The following is a 25,476-nucleotide window of genomic DNA, read 5'->3' on the forward strand; positions in this document are numbered from 1 at the left end:
ATTAGTCACCTTTTCCTTGCCAAGTCTCTCTCTGCTGACTGCCAGCATTGCACAGGAGGTTGCCAACAGAGGTTTGTTACAGCCACTGTGGATAATTTGGCCTCAGTGCAGACTTGTTTGACCCCAGAGCCACAGGAATCTTGCCTGGAGGGAAGCCTCTCCACTTAATCTTTCCACATCTAGGAAGAGTTGCTCCTTCTGTCTGTGCTCCCCAAACAAAGAAGGTGATAAAACCCCTCCCAGGGAAAAAAAAAAAAAAAAGCTGAGCACAAAGGTGGAAAGAGGGTGTGTGGGAACACTGCTGACCCTGGGCTGTTAGGTGATACCATGCAGGGGTTCTACCTTCAAGACAAGTGAGATCCCATTCTGGTTCCTGTGAAGCCCTGAGCAGTTAAGGTGAGCTGCTGGGCAGTGATTCACTTTCATGGCTGTGAGTGTATAGCTGGGTAGTGAGTTCTTCTCTGGCAATCCTTCCAGCACTGTCTGTCCCTTAGGCCTGGGAGGACTGGTGCCTGTCTTGTTGCTCCAGCTCCATCAGCCTTAACTGGGTTGGTTAGTGGTGGGCTTGGCAGGGTGAGGACAGAGCTTGGATTCCAGGAGCTTAAAAGGTCTTTTCCAACCAAAACAGCTCTATGATTGTACAACCTTGAGCTTGGTCCTGCAGCACTGCATGATCCTCCTGAGACAATCACCAGGAGTACACAAAGAAAGGGACTATTCCCTCTCATGGTTCAGAGGAGTGAGGAATTGAGGTCTTACTGAGTCCTTCCCCAGTGAGAAGAGGCAAACCAAGAGGCAGGAGGCATCTGCCTGTTCCTCTTTGCCCTATTGAGGCAGCTCTCATGCCCACACATCAACCTTTGTTATATGGGGACTCTAATTAAAGCAGAACTAAGTGTGGCTGGTAGCTCAACTAACCTATCCATTAACTGGGTGATGAATGCTTTCACTAGACACAGGTATTAAGGAGCAACTTTGTCCTAAGTGCCAGGGACAAACGAAGCCAGAAGGGTAATGATAAACTAATTCAAATTACCTATGGTCTTCTGTGAAGGTCTCTGGTGGTCTTCAAGGACCTTTGGTGGTCTTCAGGGATCTTTGGGACCCTCTGGGAAGTGTTTTCTTGGTGTCACTTAGTTGAACTTCTCCTTTGGAGCATGCACAGTGGGGTCAATCCACATGCCTCCTGTCTTCTTTTTGTGTGCAGTGAGCCAATCTACACACACACAGCTGCTTTATTTCAGCTTTGCACAAGCCTGTGTGCTCCCAGGGAACGGCTGTGAGGGGTGTGTGGGCTCTGGAGGCCATGGGCTGCTTGTCCCATGACAGATTTTAACTTGCTAATCAAAGTGGCTAATGACTGTAGGGCTGACATGGAATCATCATCAGTTCCCAAGCACCCGCTCTTCTCCTCTCTCCTCCCAGGACCATGTAAGAGCAGCCCTGTTGTTCCCTTGCCAAGGCTATTGCTCTGGAAATGTTGTAGTTGACTGTTCATCCTCTCCAGATCTGAACCCCACAGCAGCTTCACAGGGCTCATGGTCCTGTCCTGGTGGGGTTGGGTGGTCTCTGCCAACCCACCAGGCCCAGCCTGATCACAGAATCCCAGCATGGTGGGGATGGGAAAGGTCCTGCAGAGCTCCTCCAGCCCAATCTCCTGCTAAAGCAGGTTACCCTCACTCAGAGGGCACAGGAACGTGTCCAGGTGGGTTTGGAAACCTCCTGAGAAGGAGCCTCCACACCCTCCCTGGGCAGCCTGGGCCAGGGCTCCCTCAGCTCAGCACCAAAGGAGTTTCTCCTCCTGGGTGAGTGGAACCTTTTGTGTTCCAGCTTATGTCCATCCCCCCTTGTCCTGTCACTGGCCACCACAGAAAACACTGTCACCGCTCCTGATACCCACCCTAAGTACTGATGAGCTCCCCCCTCAGTCTCCTCCAGACTGAACAGCCCCAGGGCCCACAGCCTTTCCTCCTCACAGAGATGCTCCAGTGCCCTGAGCATCTTGGTGGCCCTGTGCTGGCCTCTCTCCAGCCTGTCCCTCTGGAGCTGGGGAGCCCAGAAGTGGACACAGGACTCCAGATGAGGCCTCAGCACATATGGCAGAGCAGAGGGGGAGCAGAACCTCCCTGGCCCTGCTGCCCACATTCTTCTTGATGCCCCCAGGATGCTCTAATATAGCTTACATCACCATTTTAAGCCTCTGCATGCCCAGGGGCAGGCTCTTCACCCGAGCAGGGGTCTTTTTGCCCTGTGGGTGTGTTTATTAGCATTATAACTGAGGCAGTTCATCAGCCGAGGATCCCCAGCCCCTTCTCCCTGCCAAGCTGGCTTGTTCTTTAGCAACTTAATTAGCAGATCCACACACACAATCCTTTAGGGAGCAACAAGGGCTACGTCTGGACACCCAGGGACGGCTGAGGCCGGGATAGGGCTCGCCCCGGTGTGTGAAGCGCCGGGGGAGGAAACACGGGAGAGACGCTTCTTAATGGCGGCGGCCACTTCCCGCCATCGCGCTGAGGGCAACGGCTGCCTCAGGCCCCGCCCCCGAGTGACTCTGGACAGGCCCCCAGGTAATTTCAGACCGCCACCGCCCCCCCCCACGTGATTCTTAGTCCTCTTTCGGGTCGGACTGGGGGAGCGACGCTTCCGCTGTCGCTCGCGCCATCATGGCGGCGTCCAGAGAGGCGGCGGCCCTTCGGGAAGCGGCTCCTCACCGACCCCGCTCGTCACTTCCAGTACAACGCCTGGTGAGAGTGGCCGTTTCCTTCTTCTCCTCGCCCCATCCGTGCTCGCTGAGCATCACCTGGCCTTTGGCAGCCGCTGCCGGAGCGCTCTGGGGCGCTGCTGCCCTGTGGTGGCCGCCCGCAGGGGGCGGGGGGGGGGGGTTGGGGTTCCTCACCCCCCCCCCCCCCCCCCTGGGCTTTAGGTGGGATGTGGCGAGCTGCTGTTTCACGGGACTGTCGGTGCACAGTGGGGCCTGGCCCGTAGATCTGATTCGTGGCCTGGGTCCGGTTCCCAAGCAGCCGGGGAAGCCACGGGGCTGGCGGATGGACAGCGAGGGGAGGCTCAGTGCCCCCGGCCGAGGGTGGAGACATCCCGAGCCTTCCTCGGCTCTTCCCGAAGCAGCTGGAGTTCCTCAACCATCAACTCCTTTGATGTTGCAGGAGAAGGGGTTGTTTTGCTCTGTTGAAGTTGTTCCCTTGCTGTAGTTAGAGTGATGTGCCCTCAGGAAAACATAACCCTTCCCCATCTCTATCCAGCAGGGACTGGTGTATAAACCCAGCTAAAGGTCATTTCATGATGTGTTAGATTGTGTGAAGTGTTAGTGTGGAACAGGAGCTCTTTGTTTGGAGAAAGCTGTTGTTTTAAGCTGTGTTGACCACCTAGTTTGCTCTGAGGTAAAGGTATTTTGCATGTTGGGAGGTAAATGCATCCATTTTTTGGTCTCTGGCTGTTGTATCCTCTTAGGAATTGGGGATGTTTCATTTGTAATAAAGTCATATGTGCACGTAGCATCTTGTAGTTCATTCTGAGACTGTGCTGTGCAAAAGGGATGTTATAAAAGCAGCTCCCCAATGGTCTTTTTTCCTCCAGAAACTCTTAGTAATCAAGTTTTTCCACACAAGTCTTTGTTTGAGGAGTTAATATCGAAAGATTTCATACCTCCTGAGGCCAGAATAGTGCTTTTTGTTCCTTGTATTCTGCTTTTCCTTCACTTCAATGAGACAAAGTGAAACCCTTCAATAGCTCCACATTGGGGTTATTGATACTCCTCAATGCTTTCAAGCTGTTTTCCTCAGGATTGGATTTGATGGGGATGGAACATTTGACCTTCCATTTAGAAGCAGGAGCTGTGCTGCTAGCTCTTGTACTTCTGGCCAAGTTAGAGCAGGTGGAAAAGCTCCCCAGCTCTCTAAACCTTTCTGTTTTCTCTCTGCTGTTCTCAGCTGAGCAGCTTCTCTTTGTTTTTCACAACAGGGATCATGTGGAATGGTCAGAAGAGCAGGAAGCCAATGCCAGGAGTAAAGTTCAAGAGAACAGGTCCCAGCTCTTGCCCCAAGATAAACAAGGTACTTTTGGATAGTCTTCTAATGCTACATCTTGACTTGTGCATGCAAAGAGCTGAACGATCAGGCTAGAGCTACATTCTCCTTGTTAATTTACTTCTCCCTTGGCTTTTCTTCCTCCTCCAGAGTCTCATTTTACTTGAACACAAAGGGTTTGGGTTGGGAGGAGTCACTGCATTGTTTGTGAGACACAAAAGGGATTCCACAGGTTTTGTTTCCTCCCAAAGTTGGCTTAAAGGATATTTATACATCCCAAATGCAAAGCTTAGCTGAGCCTCAATCAAACTGAAGGTGCACAGCTCTAGTATCAAGTCATATTGTTGAAGGTTGAGGTGGTTTAAGCCCTGGCTGGGTGCCAGATGTTCATCAAGTTGTTTTGTTACTCCCCTTCCTGAACTGGACAGGGGAGAGAGAGGTTTTTGAGTAGTGTCAGGGGTAAAACAGACTCAGCTTGGGGAGAAAAGGTTTGATTTATTAATGAACCATCAGAGCAGGGAGATGAGAAATAAAACTGAGTCTTAAAACATCTCCTCCCTGGACTCTTCTTCCTCCTCCCTTAATACTGCAGGGGATGGGGTCAGTTCATCACAGATGGACTTTGCTGCTGCTGCTTCTCAGGGGGAGGCCTCCTCACACTTCCCACTGCTACACTGTGGGGTCCCTTCCCATGGGAGATAGTCCCCCACGAACTTTTCCAACGTGACTCCTTCCCATAGGCTGCAGCTCCTCAGGAACTGCTGCAGCCTGGAGCCTGCCATAGGGCAGCTCCTCACACCCTGTCTCAGCGTGGGTCATGCATGGGGAGAACAGTCCTTCAGGGACAGACTGCTCCAGCCTGGGGCCCTGACAGCAAACCTGCTCTGGCCTGGGCTCCTCTCTGCCCACAGACTCCCAGGTGCTGCCAGGAGCTTGCTCCAGGATGAGCTTCCCACGGAGTCACAGCCTCCTTCAGGCATCCACCCGCTGCGGTGTGGGCTGCGGCATGGGCTCCTCCATGGGCTGCCAGTGGGTCTCTGCTCCCTGGGGCCTCCCTGGGCTGCAGGGGCACAGCTGCCTCAACATGGTCCTCACCACATATCACAGGGGACTCTTTCTTCCAGGGCCTAAGCACCCTCCTCCCCCTCCTTCTCCACTGACCTTTTTTGCAGAGATGTTTTCACACTCTCACTCCCTGTTGCTGCTGCAGTTCAGCAACTGCCCAGCAACTTCTTCCCCTTCTCCAGTACATCAATCACAGAGGTGTTAGTTCCATCACTAATTGGCCAGGCCTTAGACTGGTCCATCTTAGAACTGACTGGCATCAGCCCTGTGAGCTACAGAGGAAGCATCTGGTAGCTCTTTGTTTAAAGAAACCACCCATGTAGCTCCCCCTGCTACCAAAAAACACTCTTCTGAGTTAGTTAATAATGCCCTGTTAGATACCATCCAGTCCCTTAAATGAAGCTGAGATGGTTTTCCTGTTCTTTGGTGTGATAAGAGGCTTGTTTCATCATGATCTTATTCCACCTTCCCCAGCTCTAGGCTGCCTCTGCTCCTTTTTGTTCCAATTCCATTGAGTGCGTCATCTGTAAGGGCAACACTGAACACTACTGGAGCTGTTGAGCCACATCCCATATAACTCAGTTATATTCACAATAACTCCATGGAATTCTACCAAAAGAGCAAACCCTCTTAATTCCTTGGCTTCCCAAAAGCATCCAACAGTTTCTATTGTGATGCTTGACTGTCTTGAGCTCATTATCCAAAATCTGGTTAACATTAAAGGCTGTTTTCCTGGTGTGCTTGGAGAACCTATGTAACAACTCTGACATTTGGGAAGCAATTGCCTGTTAGAACAGTTTTGTCAGGTCTCCCTGATGGATTTCCCAGGCTGAACAATGGAAACCAGTCCAATTGGGATGGTTGCTATTCAGTTTAGACACAATGGGATGGCTGAAATGTAGGGAAAGCAGCTCAGCCAAATGAGCCTGAAGGGTTTAGTGTCTTGAGAATCAAGAGAACAAAAGCAGGCTATTGATCATTATGGCTGTGTTATTCTGGAGACTTCTTGGGGCTGTCAGGATTTGGTCTGAAGGAGGAGAGGAAGTTCTTTGGAGTGTGTTGAAGCTGTTTCTCCAGGCTTGGGAACAAAGAAAGAAGTGGAAGAGTTCCTTGGTTTCCTTTTGAGGCTTCATACAATTCAGGGGGTCCCTGCTTCTCTTCCTGTCTTTTGTGAACACTTCCTTTTGTTTACCCTTCTTCTGCAATGTGAAAGGGGTGAGTATGGGCTTGGCTTTGGGGGTTATCCTTAACAAAGAGGAAGAGAAAAGTCGGGAGTCATAGAATCATAGAATGGGAAGGGTTGGAAGGGATCTTTAGAGATCATCCAGTCCAACCCCCTTGCAGAAGCAGGAGTCCTTATCAAGAAAGTCTCTGGAGGAATCTGGCTCATGTCCCCATGAGCTAACACCACAAAAAAGGGATATTGAAACAAGGATGATGTGAGCTCTTGTGGCATAAGTTTGTGCAGGAAAACTTAGTATGGTCAATTCTTTGTTTGCTTTGGTTTGTTGCATGAGCTTGGTCAGCTGGCCCTTGATTTCTTGCCTTGATATTAGTCCTGATAGTGCTTGGAAAACACTGGGCTGGGAGGTAAGGGAGCTTTAAATAAACCTTCCACATACATGGGTTGAATAGAGCAGCTGTTCAGTAGCATCCAATGAAGTCTCAACAACAACTTAACACCAGAAGAGATGAAAGAGCACTTCCAGCAGCCTTGTCTTGTCCATGCTAGCACCCACAAGAAGTGACAGTTGAGGCAGGAGTGTGCCAGGGTGTGAATCGGTAAAGTTCCTTCCTCAGTACCATGAGCAGTCACTGAGTTCACCTATGCAAATGGTAAACTGACATGACCCTGCTGACTTACAGTGAGCTCATGGCACAAACTTCCTGCTGTAGTCTAGTAGCAGACAGGAGATCTTCCTTTCAGTTTGGGGCTCAAGGACAAGGTTTCTTCAAAGGAGCAAGTCCTTGAAGTGGAGATGATTTTTATATGTGCTCCAGGGATAGATGCTGCTAAAAACACACAGACCATTGATTTCTGCTACTTCCTTCAAGCTGCTTTTGGATGAGGCTACAGATTTTGCTAGGTGTTCCTGATTCATTTCTTCAGATATTGTCCTGGTTTGGGCTAGGATAGAGTTAACTTTGATGAAGAAGTAGGAAGGGGCACAACATGGGCAGCTGACCTGGGCTGGCCAACAGGTATTCGATACCATACTGACATCATGCCCAGTACATATAGGCAGGGAGCTAGTCGGGGGCGGGGCTTCGGGCGCAGAGGCGGGGCTACCCGCCAGAGGGGGTCGCGTTGGGTCCCGGGTGGTAAGCAGCCGCGGCACACGCCATTCCTCTTGTATATTCCCCTCATTTACTGTTAAAACTGTTCCTTTTCCCCCCTGAACCTGTTTCTTCTTATTGTTGTTCTATGAAACCGTTCTTATTTCAACCTACGCGGGTTTTCCCCCTTTTTCTCTGGTTCCCACCGGGAACTCCACCGGGAGGGGGAGGAATGAGCGAGCACCCTCGTGACTCTTTGTTCCCGGCTGGGCAAAACCACGACATTATTTGGCACCCAACGTGGGGCCTGCAGGGTTGAAATAAGACACAGTAGGCTGAAACAATGGTCACAATGTTGATGTATTTGCTTAAATGCTGTTGGCCCATAATTTCTCATATGCACTATGTATTCTCTCTGATAGTGTTTATGTCCTTTGGGAAAGGGACGAAAGCACTCGTTCTGATATACTGGTTGTTACTGGCTTATGGTATGGTTGTATCACTGGGTATGGAGCTAGGCCAATACTTGTACATGACTTGGTTGGCATTTCTGCAACTTGGACATTTATTTTCAGAATGTAGTGACAGTAATGACACTCAGTTCATGGGAAAAATGGAGGGATATAATTTTTCCATTTTCTCCATCCTCCCTTACTCATTCAAGTTAACTGCAATAGCTTTTGACAATTCAGAATGCACTTGGGATGTCCCAGCCATTGTGGTTTTATTGCTCTGTCCTCTAGGTAGGGTGTTTTTCTTGGGTAGAGTTGCGAAATGTGTTTTCCAGACTGTTATGAGGTTGGGCAGCTATGGAGGGATTGATATACAGAAGAATGTGAACAGGTATTGGAAGAGTTTTTTACTTGTACAGATTAGGAATGCCACCCTAACAACCACTGTGGCTATTCAAACTGAGGCAACTGATGCTGTTGCTGCCCTAACTCCAACAGCAGACACTGATCCTGAATCAGAGGATCAACCTGTGGCAGTGTCAGTTGCTCCTGTCCAGAAAAAGAAACACATAAAAAAATCAGTTCGCCTTGTGAGGGATGAAGATGAACCAGTGTCATCACGGGAGTGGGAGGAAGAGTCAGAGCCAGAGATAATCACCCGATCCTTGTCCCTGAGCAAACTGCGAGAAGGGCGAAAAGATTACAGTCGCCACCCAAGCGAGCACCTTGTTGTCTGGCTGCTCCGATGCTGGGAGAATGGGGCCCACAGCTTGGACTTGGAGGGCAGGGAAGCCAGGCAGCTGGACTCTCTGTCCTGGGATGGCGGCATTGACAAGGCGATTGGAAGGAAGACAGAAGTCCTCAGCCTCTGGAGAAGACTTTTGTCAGGTGTGGAGGAAAGATACCCCTTCAAAGAAGATATCATATGCCACCCAGGCAAGTGGACCACAATGGACAAAGGTATCCAGTACCTGAGGGAGTTAGCTGTGCGGGAAATGATTTATAATGAGCAGTTACCAACAGACCCAGATGAGGTCCAGTGCACACAATCTATGTGGTGAAGATTTCTGCAGAGTGCACCATCATCTTATGCTAACTCATTGGCAGTCATCTCCTGGAAAGAAGGCGAGGGGAAAACAGTGGGGGAAATGGGTGTTCAACTTCGGCAATATGAAGAAAGTCTGTCTTCCTCCCTACAGGCTGTTGTCTCGGCTGTAGATAAAATGTCAAAAGAGTTCCACCAATTCAAAGAAGATATGTCCCGCACTCCACCTGCCCGAGTCCATACTTCAGCTATTAGTAGATGTCCCTCTGTTCAAGAGAGGGAATATAGAGGGCAGACACCATGAGGTGCTTTGTGGTCTTACCTGCAGGACCAGGGAGAGAACATGAACAAGTGGCATGGGCAACCTACTTCGGCCTTAAGGGCACGGCAGTTACGAGGAAAAACCGCTACAAGGAGCAATTTCTCTTGGAAAGATGCTGCTCCAGTTTCCAGTGAGCAACTCCCTAGACAGAATAGAAGGGTTGAGCTCTATTCTAGTCCCCTCGAGGGGACTTCTAGCTCTTTCCTACAAAAAGTATCCAATGACTGCCATGGCCAGTACTAGGGAGGCCCTGCCTCCAGCCAGGTGGAGGAGAGGGACAACTGAGTTTATTGGACAGTGTGGATCCAATGGCCTGGCACATCAAACCCACAAGAGTACAAGGCTTTAGTGGATACTGGAGCACAGTGCACTCTGATGCCATCAAGTTGTAAAGGGACAGAATCTGTTTGTATTTCTGGAGTGACGGGGGATCTCAACAGCTAACCTTGTTAGAAGCTGAAGTGAGTTTAACTGGAGATGAGTGGCACAAACACCCCATTGTAACAGGCCCAGAAGCCCCGTGTATCCTGGGCATAGACTACCTTAAGAGAGGGTATTTTAAGGACCCAAAAGGGTACTGGTGGGCCTTTGGTGTGGCTGCAGCGGAGACAGAGGAAATTGAACAACTATCCAGCATGCCTGGCCTTTCAGAGGACCCTTCTGTTGTGAGTTTGCTGAAGGTTGAGGAGCAACAGGTACCAATTGCAACCACAACAGTGCACCGGCGGCAATATCGCACCAGCAGAGATTCAGTGATTCCCATTCATAAGTTGATTCGCCAACTGGAGAGCCAAGGGGTGATCAGCAAAACTCACTCACCCTTTAACAGCCCTATATGGCCAGTGCGAAAGTCTACTGGAGAGTGGAGACTGACAGTAGACTATCATGGCCTGAATGAAGTCACGCCACCGCTGAGCGCAGCTGTGCCGGACATGCTGGAACTCCAATATGAACTGGAGTCCAAGGCAGCCAAATGGTATGCCACCATTGATATTGCCAGTGCATTCTTCTCAATTCCTTTGGCAGTAGAGTGCAGGTCCCAGTTCGCTTTCACTTGGAGAGGGGTTCAGTATACCTGGAATCGACTGCCCCAGGGGTGGAAACACAGTCCCACCATCTGCCATGGACTGATCCAGGCCACGCTGGAGAAGGGCGAGGCCCCAGAACACCTGCAATACATTGATGACATTGTTGTGTGGGGTGACTCAGCAGAGGAAGTTCTTGAGAAGGGAAAGAAGATAATTCAAACTCTTCTGAAGGCTGGTTTTGCCATTAAACGAAGTAAGATCAGAGGGCCTGCGCAGGAGATCCAGTTTTTAGGAGTAAAATGGCAGGATGGACGTCGCCATATCCCAATAGATGTGATCAACAAAATTGCAGCCATGTCTCCCCCAACTAGCAAAAAGGAAACACAAGCTTTCCTAGGTGTTGTGGGTTTTTGGAGGATGCATATTCCAAATTACAGTATGATTGTGCGCCCTCTCTACCACGTAACACGGAAGAAAAATGATTTTGAATGGGGTCCTGAACAGCAACAAAGTTTTGAACAAATTAAACAGGAGATTGTTCATGTGATGGCGCTTGGGCCAGTCCGGACAGGATCAGATGTTAAAAATGTGCTCTACACAGCAGCTGGGGAGAATGGCCCTACTTGGAGTCTTTGGCAGAGAGCACCTGGGGAGGGTCGAGGCCGACCCCTTGGATTCTGGAGTCGGGGATACAGAGGATCCGAGGCCCGATACACTCCAACTGAGAAGGAGATACTGGCGGCATACGAAGGGGTTCAAGCTGCATCAGAAGTGATCGGCACAGAAACACAACTTCTCCTAGCACCCCGACTGCCAGTGCTGGGCTGGATGTTCAAAGGGAGGGCCTCCTCCACACATCATGCAACTGATGCTACATGGAGTAAGTGGATCGCATTGATCACACAACGAGCTCGTGTAGGAAGTTCTAGCTGCCCTGGAATTCTGGAACTGATCACGAACTGGCCAGAGTGTGAAGACAGTGAAATATCACCGGAAAAGGAGGCAACCCGTGCTGAAGAGGCCCCATCATATGAGGAACTTCCAGAAGATGAGAAGCGGTATGCCCTGTTCACCGATGGGTCCTGTTGTCTTGTGGGGAAGCATCGGAGGTGGAAGGCAGCTGTGTGGAGCCCCCTACGCAAAGTTTCAGAAGCTGCAGAAGGAGAGGGTGAATCGAGCCAGTTTGCAGAGGTAAAAGCCATCCAGTTAGCTTTAGACATTGCTGAACGAGAAAACTGGCCAAGGCTTTATGTCTACACTGACTTGTGGATGGCAGCAAATGCTGTGTGGGGATGATTACAGCAATGGAAGCAGAACAACTGGCAACGACGGGGCAAACCCATCTGGGCTGCCCCAATATGGCAAGACATTGCTGCTCGGCTGGAGAAGCTGGTTGTGAAAGTGCGCCATGTAGATGCCCACATACCTAAGAACAGGGCCACTGAAGAACATCTGCATAACCAGCAAGTGGACAAGGCTGCAAAGATTGGAGCAGCTCAGATAGATTTAGACTGGCAACACAAGGGGGGGTTATTTTTAGCTCGGTGGGCCCATGACACCTCAGGTCATCAAGGCAGAGATGCCACCTATAAATGGGCTCGTGATCGAGGGGTGGATTTAACCTTGGATGCCATTGCACAGGTTGTCCATGAGTGTGAGACGTGTGCTACAATCAGACAAGCCAAACGGTGGAAGCCCATATGGTATGGAGGACGATGGCAGAAATATAAATACGGAGAGGCCTGGCAGATTGATTATATCACACTGCCACAGACTCGCCAAGGCAAACGCCATGTGCTCACAATGGTGGAGGCGACCACTGGCTGGTTGGAAACGTATCCTGTGTCTCATGCCACCGCTCGGAGCACCATCCAGGGCCTTGAAAGGAAAGTCCTCTGGCGACATGGCACCCCAGAAAGAATTGAGTCAGACAATGGGACGCACTTCAGGAACAATCTCATAGATGCCTGGGCCAAAGAGCATGGCATTGAATGGGTTTATCACATCCCCTATCATGCACCAGCCTCAGGAAAAGTTGAACGACACAATGGACTATTGAAGACCACACTGAGAGCAATGGGGGGTGGAACATTCAAACACTGGGACACAAATTTAGAAAAGGCCACCTGGCTAGTCAACTCCAGAGGATCTGTGAACAGAGCTGGCCCTGCCCAATCGGAACTTTTACATACTGTAGAAGGGGATAAAGTCCCTGTAGTGCATGTAAAAGATCTGTTAGGGAAAGCAGTATGGGTGAGTCCTACCTTGGGTAAAGGTAAACCCATTCGTGGGATTGTTTTTGCTCAGGGACCTGGGTACACTTGGTGGGTGATGTGTAAGGATGGGACAACCCAGTGTGTACCTCAAGGAAAATTGATTTTGGGTGAGAATAGCCTGTGAATTTGTTGAATCAAATTGTATTATGTTAGTTGTTAAATAACATTGTTGTTGTATGTCGTCATTACCATAGTTGCTCTATGCCATATCACTGACACTACAGTAAGGACCACCCAGATCACCGAAAGATGGACATGGACAAGCAAGATACAGAATAGCAGAATGTGAATTGGTGCCCAGTGACGTCCTCAAGATCAGTGCTTTCAACTTACAGATAAGACACACCTAAAAGACCAACTGCAAAATCCTGATACAGTGACCTATCCTACACACACACCCCATCTGCCCTGCTGTGAAAGATTTATGATGAATAAGACCTGACGTTATGAACTAAACGGCCAAATGGACTTAACAGGAATGTTAGGGGGGTGGCCTATAAACTGAGGGAATGATATACTTCTCTGTGTGTGCCCCTATTTTTTTCAGGAAGAGGAAATGTGGTGCTCAGATGTTGTATATTGTGAAACTAGGCATGATGTAGATGGTATAGAATAAGGGGTGGAATGTCCTGGTTTTGGCTAGGATAGAGTTAACTTTGATGAGGAAGTAGGAAGGGGCACAGCATGGGCAGCTGACCTGGGCTGGCCAACAGGTATTCGATACCATACTGACATCATGCCCAGTACATATAGGCAGGGAGCTAGTCGGGGGCGGGGCTTCGGGAGCACAGACGGGGCTACCGGTCGGAGGGGGAGTCGCGTCGGGTCCCGGGTGGTGAGCAGCCGCGGCACACGCCATTCCTTTTGTATATTCCCCTCGGGTACTGTTAAAACTGTTCCTTTTCCCCCCTGAACCTGTTTCTTCTTATTGTTGTTCTATTAAACCGCTCTTATTTCAACCTACGCGGGTTTTTCCCCTTTTTCTCTGGTTCCCCTTCCCACTCCACCGGGAGGGGAGGAGTGAGCGAGCACCCTCGTGGCTCTTTGTTCCCGGCTGGGCAAAACCACGACAACAAGCAAGATACAGAATGGCGAAATGTGAATTGTTGCCCAGTGACGTCCTCAAGATCAGTGCTTTCAACTTACAGATAAGACACACCTAATAGACCAACTGCAAAATCCTGATACTGCATGCAGTGACCTATCCCCCACACACACACCATCTGCCCTGCTGTGAAAGATTTATGACGAATAAGACCTGAAGTTATGGACTAAATGGATTTAATGGGAATGTTAAGGGGGTGGCCTATAAACTGAGGGAATGATATACTTCTCTGTGTGTGCCCCTATTTTTTTCAGGGAGAGGAAATGCGGTGCTCAGATGTTGTATATTGTGAAACTAGGCATGATGTAGATGGTATAGAATAAGGGGTGGAATGTCCTGGTTTGGGCTAGGATAGAGTTAACTTTGATGAGGAAGTAGGAAGGGGCACAGCATGGGCAGCTGACCTGGGCTGGCCAACAGGTATTCGATACCATACTGACATCATGCCCAGTACATATAGGCAGGGAGCTAGTCGGGGGCGGGGCTTCGGGCGCAGAGGCGGGGCTGCCCGCCAGAGGGGGTCGCGTTGGGTCCCGGGTGGTAAGCAGCCGCGGCACACGCCATTCCTCTTGTATATTCCCCTCATTTACTGTTAAAACTGTTCCTTTTTCCCCCTGAACCTGTTTCTTCTTATTGTTGTTCTATGAAACCGTTCTTATTTCAACCTACGTGGGTTTTCCCCCTTTTTCTCTGGTTCCCCTTCCCGCTCCACCGGGAGGGGGAGTGAGCGAGCACCCTCCTGGTTCTTTGTTCCCGGCTGGGCAAAACCATGACAGATATCTTCTAACCACTTTGTGTGCTTCTGAGAGATTAATACGCAAACTGCAGTTCAAATAGTAACACTAACGTCTAATTTCAAGATCCCTGCTTTTCCTCTTATCCCTCCTTATGGGAAATGTTGGACAGGAGTTATCCATTCCCACAGCCAGCCATCATCTTGAATTGTGGGAGAATCATTGGCATTCAGCATTGCACTTGTTGCTAAGGGGGAGATTGTATGTGTTTAAAATGCAGCTGCGATCTCTGGCAGTGGATGTTCATGCCTCTAGGTGATGCCAAGCAGAGGATGATCATCAGCTTTGATTTCCCAGGCCAGACAACTCATCCTTTTGATGTGAGAATTCAGGAAGCCAAGTGGGTTTTGGAACTTCATCTTTTTGAGCTCTCCACTCTTACTTTAAAGGTCAATTGTGTTGATTGCTGTCGTGGTTTAGGCCCATCAGGGAACAAAGACCACGATTAGCCTCAAGTACCGAAGAGGCTGAGAATTGCTCAAGGGCAGGGAGGGCTTAATTGCCGCTTAAGGTTCAGGACAAAACGGACCAGGCTACTCGGTTTGGGGAAGAAAAAAAAACCAGAAAATAATTTAATGCAACATCAACTAAAACATACCCACAAAAACCCAAAACATAACCAAAACGAAACAACACAGAGGAATACGTCAATGAAGAGTCCAACCAGCCTTTTTAAGAACACCTTCCCGCCACACCTCCCCTCTTCCCGGGCTCAGAGCCCTGATCCCGAGGTTTTTACCTTGCCCCCCCGTGAACGGTTCGGGGGGGCAGGCAGTGGAGGTCTCAGTCAGTCTGCTCCCAATAGCTTCTGCCGTCTGTCCCTCCTCAGGACGGGCGAACTCCACACCAGTCCTCCCTGCGAGTCCGTGGGGCAACTCACACGCACGGCAGCCCTGCACGGGCTGCTCCGACGTGCACCCATTCCAAAGGCTGCAGCTCCCCTCCGCCTCTCGTGTGGGGCTGCTCTGCGGCGCGCAGGCTCTCCAACACGGCCTGGGCCATGGCCATCTCCCCACACAGTCCCTCGCCCGTCCGGGCTCACTCACATGGAGCTGCTGGTGGCTCTCAGTCCTGCCACGGATCTCCACAGGTTTCAGGGGCACAGCCTGCACTCTCGCCACGGCTTGCAGAAGGGTCTCCGGTCTACTGCTCCTCCTTCCTTCCCCCTCTGGCTGAAGGGTCCGCGTGGTCGCCTCCATCTTGTATCCCTCTTACACCTCCTGACCCGCATTCCAAATTCCCGTCCCCTAAATAGTGATCGCAGAGGCGCCAGATTGGCCCAGCCGGGCCGGAGGTGGGTGTGAACCCAGGAGCCGGGGGAGGGTCCGCAAACTCTTTACCGGGTCTTCACTGCAACCCGCTCCCCCTGTTACTAAGCCAAAAGCTGCTCCTTGCTAAACCAGAACAATTGCCCTCTTTTGTTCTAATTTTAGAGTGAGGGAGCACTGGAAGGGGCTGCCCAGATGGGCTGTGGAGTCTCCTTCTCTGGAGACATCCCAAACCCAGCTGGATGAGTTCATGTGTGCCCTACTCTAGGTGGTGCTGCTCTGGCAGGGGAGTTACACTGGATGAGCTTTCCAGGTCCCTTCCAACCCTTCAGATTCTGTGACTTTGTGAGTTTGAGGCTGGATTTCCATGTTCATGGAGCTGGTAACCACTGTAGGCTTTAATGCCCTTGCCCTGGTTATCACAGAATCACTGAGTGGTGGGGTTGCGAGTGGTAGGACAAGGGGCAATGGGTACAAGCTGGAACAGAAGAGGTTCCAAAGCAACACAAGGCAGGATTTCTTCCCTGTTGAGGTGAGGGAGCACTGGAAGGGGCTGCCCAGATGGGCTGTGGAGTCTCCTTCTCTGGAGACATTCCAACCCAGCTGGATGAGTTCCTGTGTGCCCTACTCGAGGTGGTGCTGCTCTGGCAGGCAGGGAGGTTGCACTGGAGGAACTTTTGAGATCTTTTCTAACCCTTGAGACTCTTATATTACTGATGTGCTTCAATACACAGCACATTCAGACTCTGTGTGACTCTAACATACACAGAACCATGGAAGAAGAAATCCTGTAGAATCAACACTAACCAACACTTGTCCTGCAGTCTTGGAGTATTGAGCTTTCTGCCAGGCCCTGTATAGCTAATTTTCCCTCTTTCTCCATCTGAAACAAACTGTTGAACTGAAACTCTTCAGCTCCCGGCAGCTGTCACAGAATTCCTTAGAAGCTCTAACAGCTTGCCACAGTGTCATGAGGCTCCAAATTAATTCTTCCAGTGACCCGAACAAGTTAGAGGTGAAAGTAAAAGATGGATATCTTTACTCCACTTGCCAGCATCCTTTAAATCCTACCAGAAGACAATTTCCTCTTGTCTCTCATCCCTTTTTGTTCCTCCTAACCAAATGACAGTCAATCAAGTGTTTCTATGGGATGGCAGAATTGAAATAAAGGGGCATTTCAATCACTAACCTGACTCCCTAAAGTAGATTGCTGAGGAGATGGCTGCACTGATCCCTCTCTGGCTGAACTGATTCAACTCTTGACACCTCGTCATTTGACCACTACTGATGGTTTTATTTGTGTTCACAGAGGAGTATGAGGTGAATGCTAAAAGGTACTGGGATGACTTCTATCAAATCCATGAGAATGGCTTCTTCAAGGACAGACACTGGCTGTTCACTGAATTTCCTGGGCTGGCACCTCAAAGGAACACAAGTCAGAAGAAGGATTCTGTGCATGAATTTAATAGCAAGGAAGAATCCAGCATTGAAGGACTGAGAAGCTGTGAAAATGGACATTGTTCATTGGAAACCAAGGCAGAGGATCAGTTCAACCTGATGAAAAGCACACCTGAGAGTTGCAGGGAAGAGTTGGCTCTACAGAAGTGCAATGAGTTGAAGGGAAATGATGGGGATTACCCAGGATCATCTGCATCTTACTGTGTTTTAGAGGTAAGAGCTATAAACCAGAGGCAGGCATCAAACAGTCCTTTGTACCAGGGTTAGACAGAGAAATGTATATCCCTGGCAAGCAGGGAGTGGTGGCCTTAAGTTAGTAAAATGCAGAAAGAAGCAGAAGGCAGCTTAGAAGTGAGTGAAACCTGTTGTGAGTCTTTTTCTTCAGTCTGTGAAGAGGCAGAGCACAAGGGCCACAAAGAACTTTGAGTTCAAGAGACCAACTCTTCCTGTCAGATGTTGAAGCAAGCATTTAAAAGTCATCTTGGGAAGCAGCTGACTCTTTTCCTTGTTCTCTATAAAGCTTTCCCTTGTCTTTTATGTCTTGTGTGTTTGCCCTGCGAGGTGTGAAACAAAACAATGAAAGCAAGCCTAGAAAGATGCTGTTTGGGTTGGTCCTTGTGGCCCATGTAGTAACAGGGAATCTCAGACTGGGTTTGTCCCACAAGAGTCTGGAGGACTTCTCAAGAGTAGGCTCCTGACAGCTGGCAATGACCATGTACTCTGCCACCTCTGGTTTGTTCACTGTCAGTAGCTCTGCGTTTGTGGAATGCTTCATGTTCTGGGGAAGGTCCTTCCTTCCTCCCTCCCTCCCTCCATCCCCTTCCTGATGTTCTCGGGTCATTGTGCCTTTCCTGTCTCACCTCAGTACTATCCCCAATCCCTGTCACTACCAGCCATCAGGAGTGTTGTCTGATCAATCATTCAATTCCATTGACCCCTTAAACATTCAGAGGCAAATTTCCCCCAACCCATTTGTGTGAGCCCTCTCCAAATGGCAACAAGCAAGAGGAATAATAAGGCAGAAGCTTCGCAGACCTGCTTGTAACTTGAGGAAGAGACATTTAATGAAGGGAACTCTGCAACGGCAGGATGTAATTACAGGCAAACAAACTTCTTGCTCCACTGCTCTGATTTTTCTGTGGAAGGCAACTCATCTGTGGCCTCTGCCAATGCTTCAGTGACTCATGGTGGTTGTTAGGCTTGGGATTCCAACACTAAGAGCTTTCAAAACACAATATATAGCTTGTTAGTAAGATTTGTTTCCCACAAATGCTCAAGGTTGCTCCTCAGAGCTGAACATGCTCAGATCTTGCAGGGACATTCACAGCTGTGCTCGGTTGTTGCTCTGGAGTTGCTCTTTGTTCTGTGGCTGTAGAGGAATCATTTCACTGGTGTGCAGTGCTGGAGAGCAGCTCAAGGAGAGAGACCTGGCAGTGCTGGGGGATAATAAACTGACCATGAGCCAGCAACATGCCCTTGTGGGCAAGAAGCCAATGGCAGCCTGGGGGCATCCAGCAGCAAGGCCAGGGAGGTTCTGCTCCCCCTCTGCTCTGCCATATGTGCTGAGGCCTCATCTGGAGTCCTGTGTCCAGTTGTGGGCTCCCCAGCTGCAGAGGGACAGGGAAGTGCTGGAGAGAGGCCAGCACAGGGCCACCAAGATGCTCAGGGCACTGGAGCATCTTCCTGCTGAGGAAAGGCTGTGGGCCCTGGGGCTGTTCAGTCTGGAGAAGAGGAGGCTGAGGGGGGGATCTCATTCATAGTTACCAAGATCCAAATGGTGGGTGTCAGGAGGTTGGGGCAGCACTTTTTTTCTGTTGTTTCCAGTGACAGGACAAGGGGTGATGGGATGAAGCTGGAACACAAACAGTTCCATTTAAACATAAGGCCAAACTGTTTCAGTGTGAGGTGAAGGAGCCCTGGCCCAGGCTGCCCAGGGAAGGTGCGGAGGCTTCTTCCTTGGAGGTCTTCAAAACCCACCCGGACATGTTCCTGTGCTCCCTGATCTAGGTGGGAGCTGCTTCTGCAGGGGGGTTGCACTGGATGAGCTCTAAAGCTCCCTTCCAACCCCCACCATTCTGTGATCCAACACATTCTGCACAAGGCCTTATTGACAAGAGTAGACTAAAACCCAATGTTTCTGGCTTCCCAGCTCTGTGCATTTGAGCCACTTATTCAATCCTGTGGAGCACCTTTATAGAAATGCTGATCATTTCTTCCCTTTCTTTCAGTGACCCAGGCCTTTTTGTTTATTGTTGTGATTTTTCTGTAACAGCTGTGGATCTTGTCCAGGTAAATCCAATAGTGACTTAGGGCAGTAGGAAGCCCATGCTGCCAGTTTCACACACACCTATCCCGACTGCCACAAGCTCTCAGGTTATGGTTGACAGCTTGCTTTCTGTTTTAGTCAGCCCTGATGAGCCTTGGATTGGGAAATCAGGGAAACAACTCATTAGAGGTTGTAGAAGTGAAAGAAATTGGAGATCTCAAAGTATCACCTTGGCAGCAGACAAGTCAGTCAGTTCTTTCCCCTGTGCTTGGCAGTGTTTAGCTAAATCCAGTGTTCTTTTAGCTGATTAACCGCTGAACCTTGGAAACATTCAGGCTATTTTTTAACAGGAACCAAAGGTGGGTTTGGTTTGTGTGTTATCTGGGAATGTGGCTGGATTGCTTGTGCACAGACAGCTGAGGAAGGGATGCTGCTGTGTGTGAAGCAGGAGGTTGGAATCAAGTGAAAGGACAAATAACTGATAATAAATTTGGGCTCAGCACAGAGCTGAGGATGTAGAAAGTGGCAGATGCAATCAGTCACTTGATGAGATGGGGAGCACAGCAGCAGAGGCAGCATTTCATCCTCTTAAGGTGACACAAACACTATTTAGAGTCTGGATCAGCAGCTTTAGAAGAATCCACAACTTGTGGAGGTTGAAATGGAATTGGTTTTTGGAGTATAGGGAGTAGACAGCTTGTAGTTGAGATGAATATTGCATTCAGTGATGCAGAGAGAGAGACCCTGATGCTCTCACTTCTGTACAGATCTCCAGCTTAACAGTGTAAATACTTCACTTCTTCCCTCCATCTGACTTGAAATTGTAGTAGTTTGGGGGTTTTGACTGTGCTGATTGTCAGAATGGAACAAATCCAAAGCTCTTTGTTACATCTCCCACATGTACTTGCTTTTAACATCTTCCTTATCTGACAAGGGAGCCTAACTGACCCTATCTGAGTCCAGTGAGGCTGAAACACCTCTGGACACATCACTTGATGATATAAAAGTTGAACTGCTCCTATATCTAGATAATATTGAGATGAGTCTGCTCCTAACACACTCATTTCTCTCCTTTTTAACTACAGAACAATGCAGAGTATGATTCTTCTCGCTGCTTTGCATTCATCCATGACCTGTGCAATGACCAAAGTCCTTTCCCAATGCCAGATGAGAGCCTTGATGTTGTTATTCTCATCTTTGTCCTCTTAGCAATTCACCCAGAGAAGTAAGTGTTTTCCATGAAGCTTCTCAAAATCAAAGGTGCAGGTGCTTTAGAATAATTTCAGCTGGGAGAGAGCTTTAAGATCATTGAGTCCAGACCTGTGGTAACAAATCCTGCTATAGCTTGGGTGTGATTTTGTTGGTGTTAAGTGGCTAGAGGTGGTCTTGCAGCCATTTATGGAACATCTGCTGCTCTGAGGCTCAGAGGCTTGATGGATGTCTCATATGAGAGATGGCAAGAAGGAAGATGGGATCTCAGTGTGAGTGTGACCTGTTGTGAGCTCAGTGTGTGTTCCAACCTACACTAGTCTCTGGGTTCTCTTTCTCTTTGCTTTTATTCCTCAGCCATTTTGCTTCCCATTCACTTGTTAATTGTTTTAACAGAACCCAGTGGAGACATTTTTATTATAAGAGAGAGAGAGCAGTTAATCCCTGCTGTGGCAAACAGCAGAACCAGGTAAGTGCTACAAATCAAGTAGCCACCTCAAATCAACCCCTTGAAGTCTAAGAAAGCTCACTCAGACAAGTGCCAGCTTTTGAGAGCTCTTAAAGTCCAAAGAGGCTGTTTAAACCTTTCCACCTTATTTTTCAAACAAGCACCTTTGTTTGCAGAAGGTTGAATTCTCCTGTTTGGTTGCTTCCTCAGGATGCAGAGTGTGGTGACCAGACTGAGTCGCCTCCTGAAAGCAGGAGGGATGATCTTGTTATGAGATTATGGCTGTTATGACCTGTCTCAGCTTCACTTTAAGAAAGATATTTGCTTTCCCTGGAGGAGTTTTGTCACTATCCCTAAGAGAAATGCCTCTTGTTGGATGGCAGTTGTTGATTTGTTAAGTGATAGCTGGTAACTGTTTAAATCCTTCTTGCCCTTAGGTCAATGTCTCTCAGCTAACTTCTATGTGAGAGGTGATGGCACCAGAGTCTACTTCTTCACACAAGGTAGGAGGCTAGGAAATATCCCTCTGACTCTCCTCACCTCTTTTTAGCCTCTCTTGCTGCAGCTAGCTCCCTCCAGCCTGTCTTTCTTGCAGCAGTGTGAAATGTTAAGTGTCTGTCCATTGCACAGGGAGCTGGGTTTCTCAGTTACTGATGGAAATGTTGTGCTATGGTGAATTCCTGAGTGGAAAAGCCTCTCAGAGGAAGGTTGGGATGTGTGTGCTACCCTGGGATTTCAGGAATCATAGAATCACAGAGTGATGGGGGATGGAAGGGACCTTTAGAGCTCATCCAGTCCAACCCCCGTGCAGAAGTAGGTCCCACCTAGATCAGGTCACACAGGAATGTGTCCAGGTGGGTCTTGAAGACCTCCGAGGAAGGAGCCTCCACACCCTCTGTGCCCTCACCCAGGTGCTTGATGAAGATGTTGACCAAGACTGGCCCCAGAACCCATCCCTGTGCAACTCCACAGGCCTCCAACTCGACTCTGTGCCATTGATCACCTCCCTCTGGGCTCCGTCATTCAGCCAGTTCTGCATCCACCTCACCTTCACTCATCCAAGCCACACTGCCTGAGCTTTCTGATGAGGATGTTGTGGGAGACAGTATCAAAAGCCTTGTTGAAGTCAAGGTAGATGACATCCGCTGCTCTCCCCTCATCTAGCCAGCCAGTTATGCACTCATAGAAGGATATCAGGTTAGTCAGACAGGATTTCCCCTTGGTGAAGCCATGTTGACTCCCCCTGATAACCATCTTATCCTTCGTATGTTTAGTGACAACATTCAGGATGAGTTGTTCCATTACCTTTCCAGGGATGGAGGTGAGGCTGACCGGCCTGTAGTTTCCTGGGTTGAACTCTTGTTGCCTGCAGAGGATGGACACCACTTAAAGGAATTCCTCTTTACTGTTTTACAAGGAAAGAAGAAGGGTGTGGTTGAGCAGAGAGCTGAGCTAGCCTCTCCAGTTCTACTGCTGCTAGTCAGCATGGCTTTTATTCCCCCTTGCTTATCAGCAGCTCCATCTCCACTCACTTCCACCACAGTCCCTTGTAGAGCAGTGACACAACTACAAGCAGCTAACCCCCCCCCCTTTCCCCACTGCACAAACCTTGTTTCTCCCAAGCAAAAATGAATGTTTAGTGCACGTCTGGCACAGGTTTCACCATGGCAAACATCTGATAAAAGGGCACAATTTGAGACCTGTTGACACCTTTGCTACAGAAACTCCATCCAGGTCACGTGCTCTCAGGCTGCAGTTGAACAAGCTCTCTCTGAAGCTCAGCAGGGCTCAAGTCTGCCTTTGCCCAGAGCCAGTTAATGCTGGGGCACCATGACATTTATTTGCTTGGTCAGGAATACCTGCCCATAGAAGTGTTGAAGCCTTGAGAGCTCTTAGTGCTTTGATTGGGTCCCAACAGGATGTGGTGCTTTTCAAAGGAGATCTTTTTGCCTTCAGCAACTTAACTTTAATGAATCCTCCTCCCCTCCAGCTTGTACAACACAGATCTTACTGCCACCATTTAAAAGTGTAGGGTTGATCCTTTTCTTTGCTCTTGTTCCTCTGGAGAGAAAAGGGAAGGGGGAGGAATGGAGCTGTCACTACTCACTGGAAGATGCTCCCTTAATCACTTACTAAAGGCAAAACCCGTGTCTGTAACTACCACAGTTTTCTCTTTGTCATAGAATCACAGAATGGTGGGGGTTGGAAGGGACCTTTAGAGCTCATCCAGTGCAACCTCCTGCAGAAGCAGCTCCCACCTAGATCAGGTCACACAGGAATGTGTCCAGGTGGGTCCTGAAGAGCTCCAAGGAAGGAGCCTCCACACCTTCCCTGGGCAGCCTGGGCCAGGGCTCCCTCACCTCACACTGAAACAGTTTGGCCTTATGTTTAAATGGAACTGTTTGTGTTCCAGCTTCATCCCATCACCCCTTGTCCTGTCACTGGAAACAACAGAAAAAAAGTGCTGCCCCAACCTCCTGACTCCCACCATTTAGATCTTGGTAACTATGAATGAGATCCCCTCCTCAGCTTCCTCTTCTCCAGACTGAACAGCCCCAGGGCCCACAGCCTTTCCTCAGCAGGAAGATGCTCCAGTGCCCTGAGCATCTTGGTGGCCCTGTGCTGGCCTCTCTCCAGCACTTCCCTGTCCCTCTGCAGCTGGGGAGCCCACAACTGGACACAGGACTCCAGATGAGGCCTCAGCACATATGGCAGAGCAGAGGGGGAGCAGAACCTCCCTGGTCCTGCTGCCCACACTCTGCTGGATGCCCCCAGGCTGCCATTGGCTTCTTGCCCACGAGGGCACGTTGCTGGCTCATGGTCAGTTTATTATCCCCCAGCACTGCCAGGTAGAGACCTCCTTGAGCTGCTCTCCAGCAGGTCACCCCCAGCCTGGCCTGCTGCAGGGGGTTGTTCCTCCTCAGCTGCAGGACTCTGCCCTTGCCCTTGTTGAAGCTCAGCAGGTTCCTCTGTGTCCAACTCTCCAGCTGGTTGAGATCTGGCTGACTGGCAGCACAGCCTCTGGGGAATCAGCCAGTCCTCCCAGTTTGGTGCCAGCAGGGAACTTGCTGAGGGTCCCTCTGTGCCCTCACCCAGGTGCTTGATGAAGATGTTGACCAAGACTGGCCCCAGAACCCATCTCTGTGGAACTCCACTGACCACAGGCCTCCAACTCCATTCTGTGCCACTGATCACCACTCTCTGGGCTCTCTCATTCAGCCAGCTCTCGATCCACCTCACTTCCACTCATCCCAGCCACACTGCCTGAGCTTTCTGATGAGGATGTTGTGGGCGACAGTGTCAAAAGCCTTGCTGAAGTCAAGGCAGATGCCATCCACTGTTCTCCCCTCATCTAGCCAGTCAATTGTGCACTCAAGTCTCAGTGATTCTGATGATCCTCCAAACAATTATTTCCTTCCTTAATAGAAGGGAAACTCAAAGGAAACTAGACAAACCATGATCTTAATCCCCCCATAACACAGTAGTTGAGTCTTGTGTGATCCTTACATTGTCCTGCCAGAGCGAGACCGTGAGTTTCCACTGGCCCATCTTTCAACATCACTTAGCCCTCAATGTGAGCAGGTGAACTGAAAAGCTATGGCATCCTCAATCTCCTCCTCTCTCTGCTTTCAGATGAATTAAGTGATCTCTTCACAACAGCTGGGCTGGAGAAGATGCAGAACCTGGTTGATCGACGATTGCAAGTGAACTGAGGGAAGCAAATGACCATGTATCGAGTGTGGATCCAGTGCAAAACCAGCTGCCCCTCAGCTCCAAGGAAACAGGGCAACTGTTTAGTTTAGAACCTCTTCGGTGTCTCCTCCTGGTGAGGTGTGTTTTTGATGGAGTTCATCTCACACACAGCACCTCAGTGCCTTTCACGTTGCCGTGCATCAATTCAAGGGAGCTCTGCTAAGGGCAAATGCTTTAAGAAGAGACCCAAGCAGTGTTTGAAATGTGTCTGATCTGAGTTGGTTTGAATGATTTATAGTTTTAACAACTTCAGAAACTGTGATGCTGTCATACAGTTGAGTATCAAGTCACTCTTTCTCTGGGGTTTTGCGATGAAACAGAAGGAGAGCTTTGACCTTGCCTCTATGTTGTTTCTTCTTGTCTTGGGAACAAAAAGCATTGAAAGAGTAAATCTGCTATATTTATTAAAATAGCCTGTATCAGAGCTTGAAATATTCCTTTTTTTTATTTGGCTCTGTGGATTCACTAAGGGGAAGTCCTGTTTGACCAACCTAATGCCTTCTATGAGGGCATAACTGGCTGGCTGGATGCCCAGGGAGGGTGTGAAGGCTCCTTCTGCAGGGGGGATTGCACTGGATGAGCTCTAAAAGTCCCTTCCAACCCTCCCATTCTATGATTCTATGAAGCTGTTTTTACTGACTGCAGCCCCCCAGGTCACAAACCACAC

General features: G+C 49.4%; 1 protein-coding gene across 1 annotated transcript; it reads left to right on the forward strand.

Annotated features, from left to right (window-relative positions):
• Positions 1-327: 327 nt before the first annotated feature.
• Positions 328-25,233, forward strand: LOC133628627 (tRNA N(3)-methylcytidine methyltransferase METTL2-like). The gene is made up of 8 exons (XM_062017042.1): positions 328-353; positions 2,613-2,747; positions 3,979-4,070; positions 16,985-17,346; positions 20,485-20,624; positions 21,005-21,077; positions 21,494-21,559; positions 24,690-25,233. The coding sequence occupies exons 1-7, from the start codon at positions 328-330 to the stop codon at positions 21,521-21,523; spliced, it is 858 nt and encodes a 285-aa protein (XP_061873026.1). The 3' UTR covers positions 21,524-21,559; positions 24,690-25,233.
• Positions 25,234-25,476: the final 243 nt, after the last annotated feature.

Source organism: Colius striatus, chromosome W (genome assembly GCF_028858725.1).
Source record: "Colius striatus isolate bColStr4 chromosome W, bColStr4.1.hap1, whole genome shotgun sequence".
NCBI classification, from domain to species: domain Eukaryota; kingdom Metazoa; phylum Chordata; class Aves; order Coliiformes; family Coliidae; genus Colius; species Colius striatus.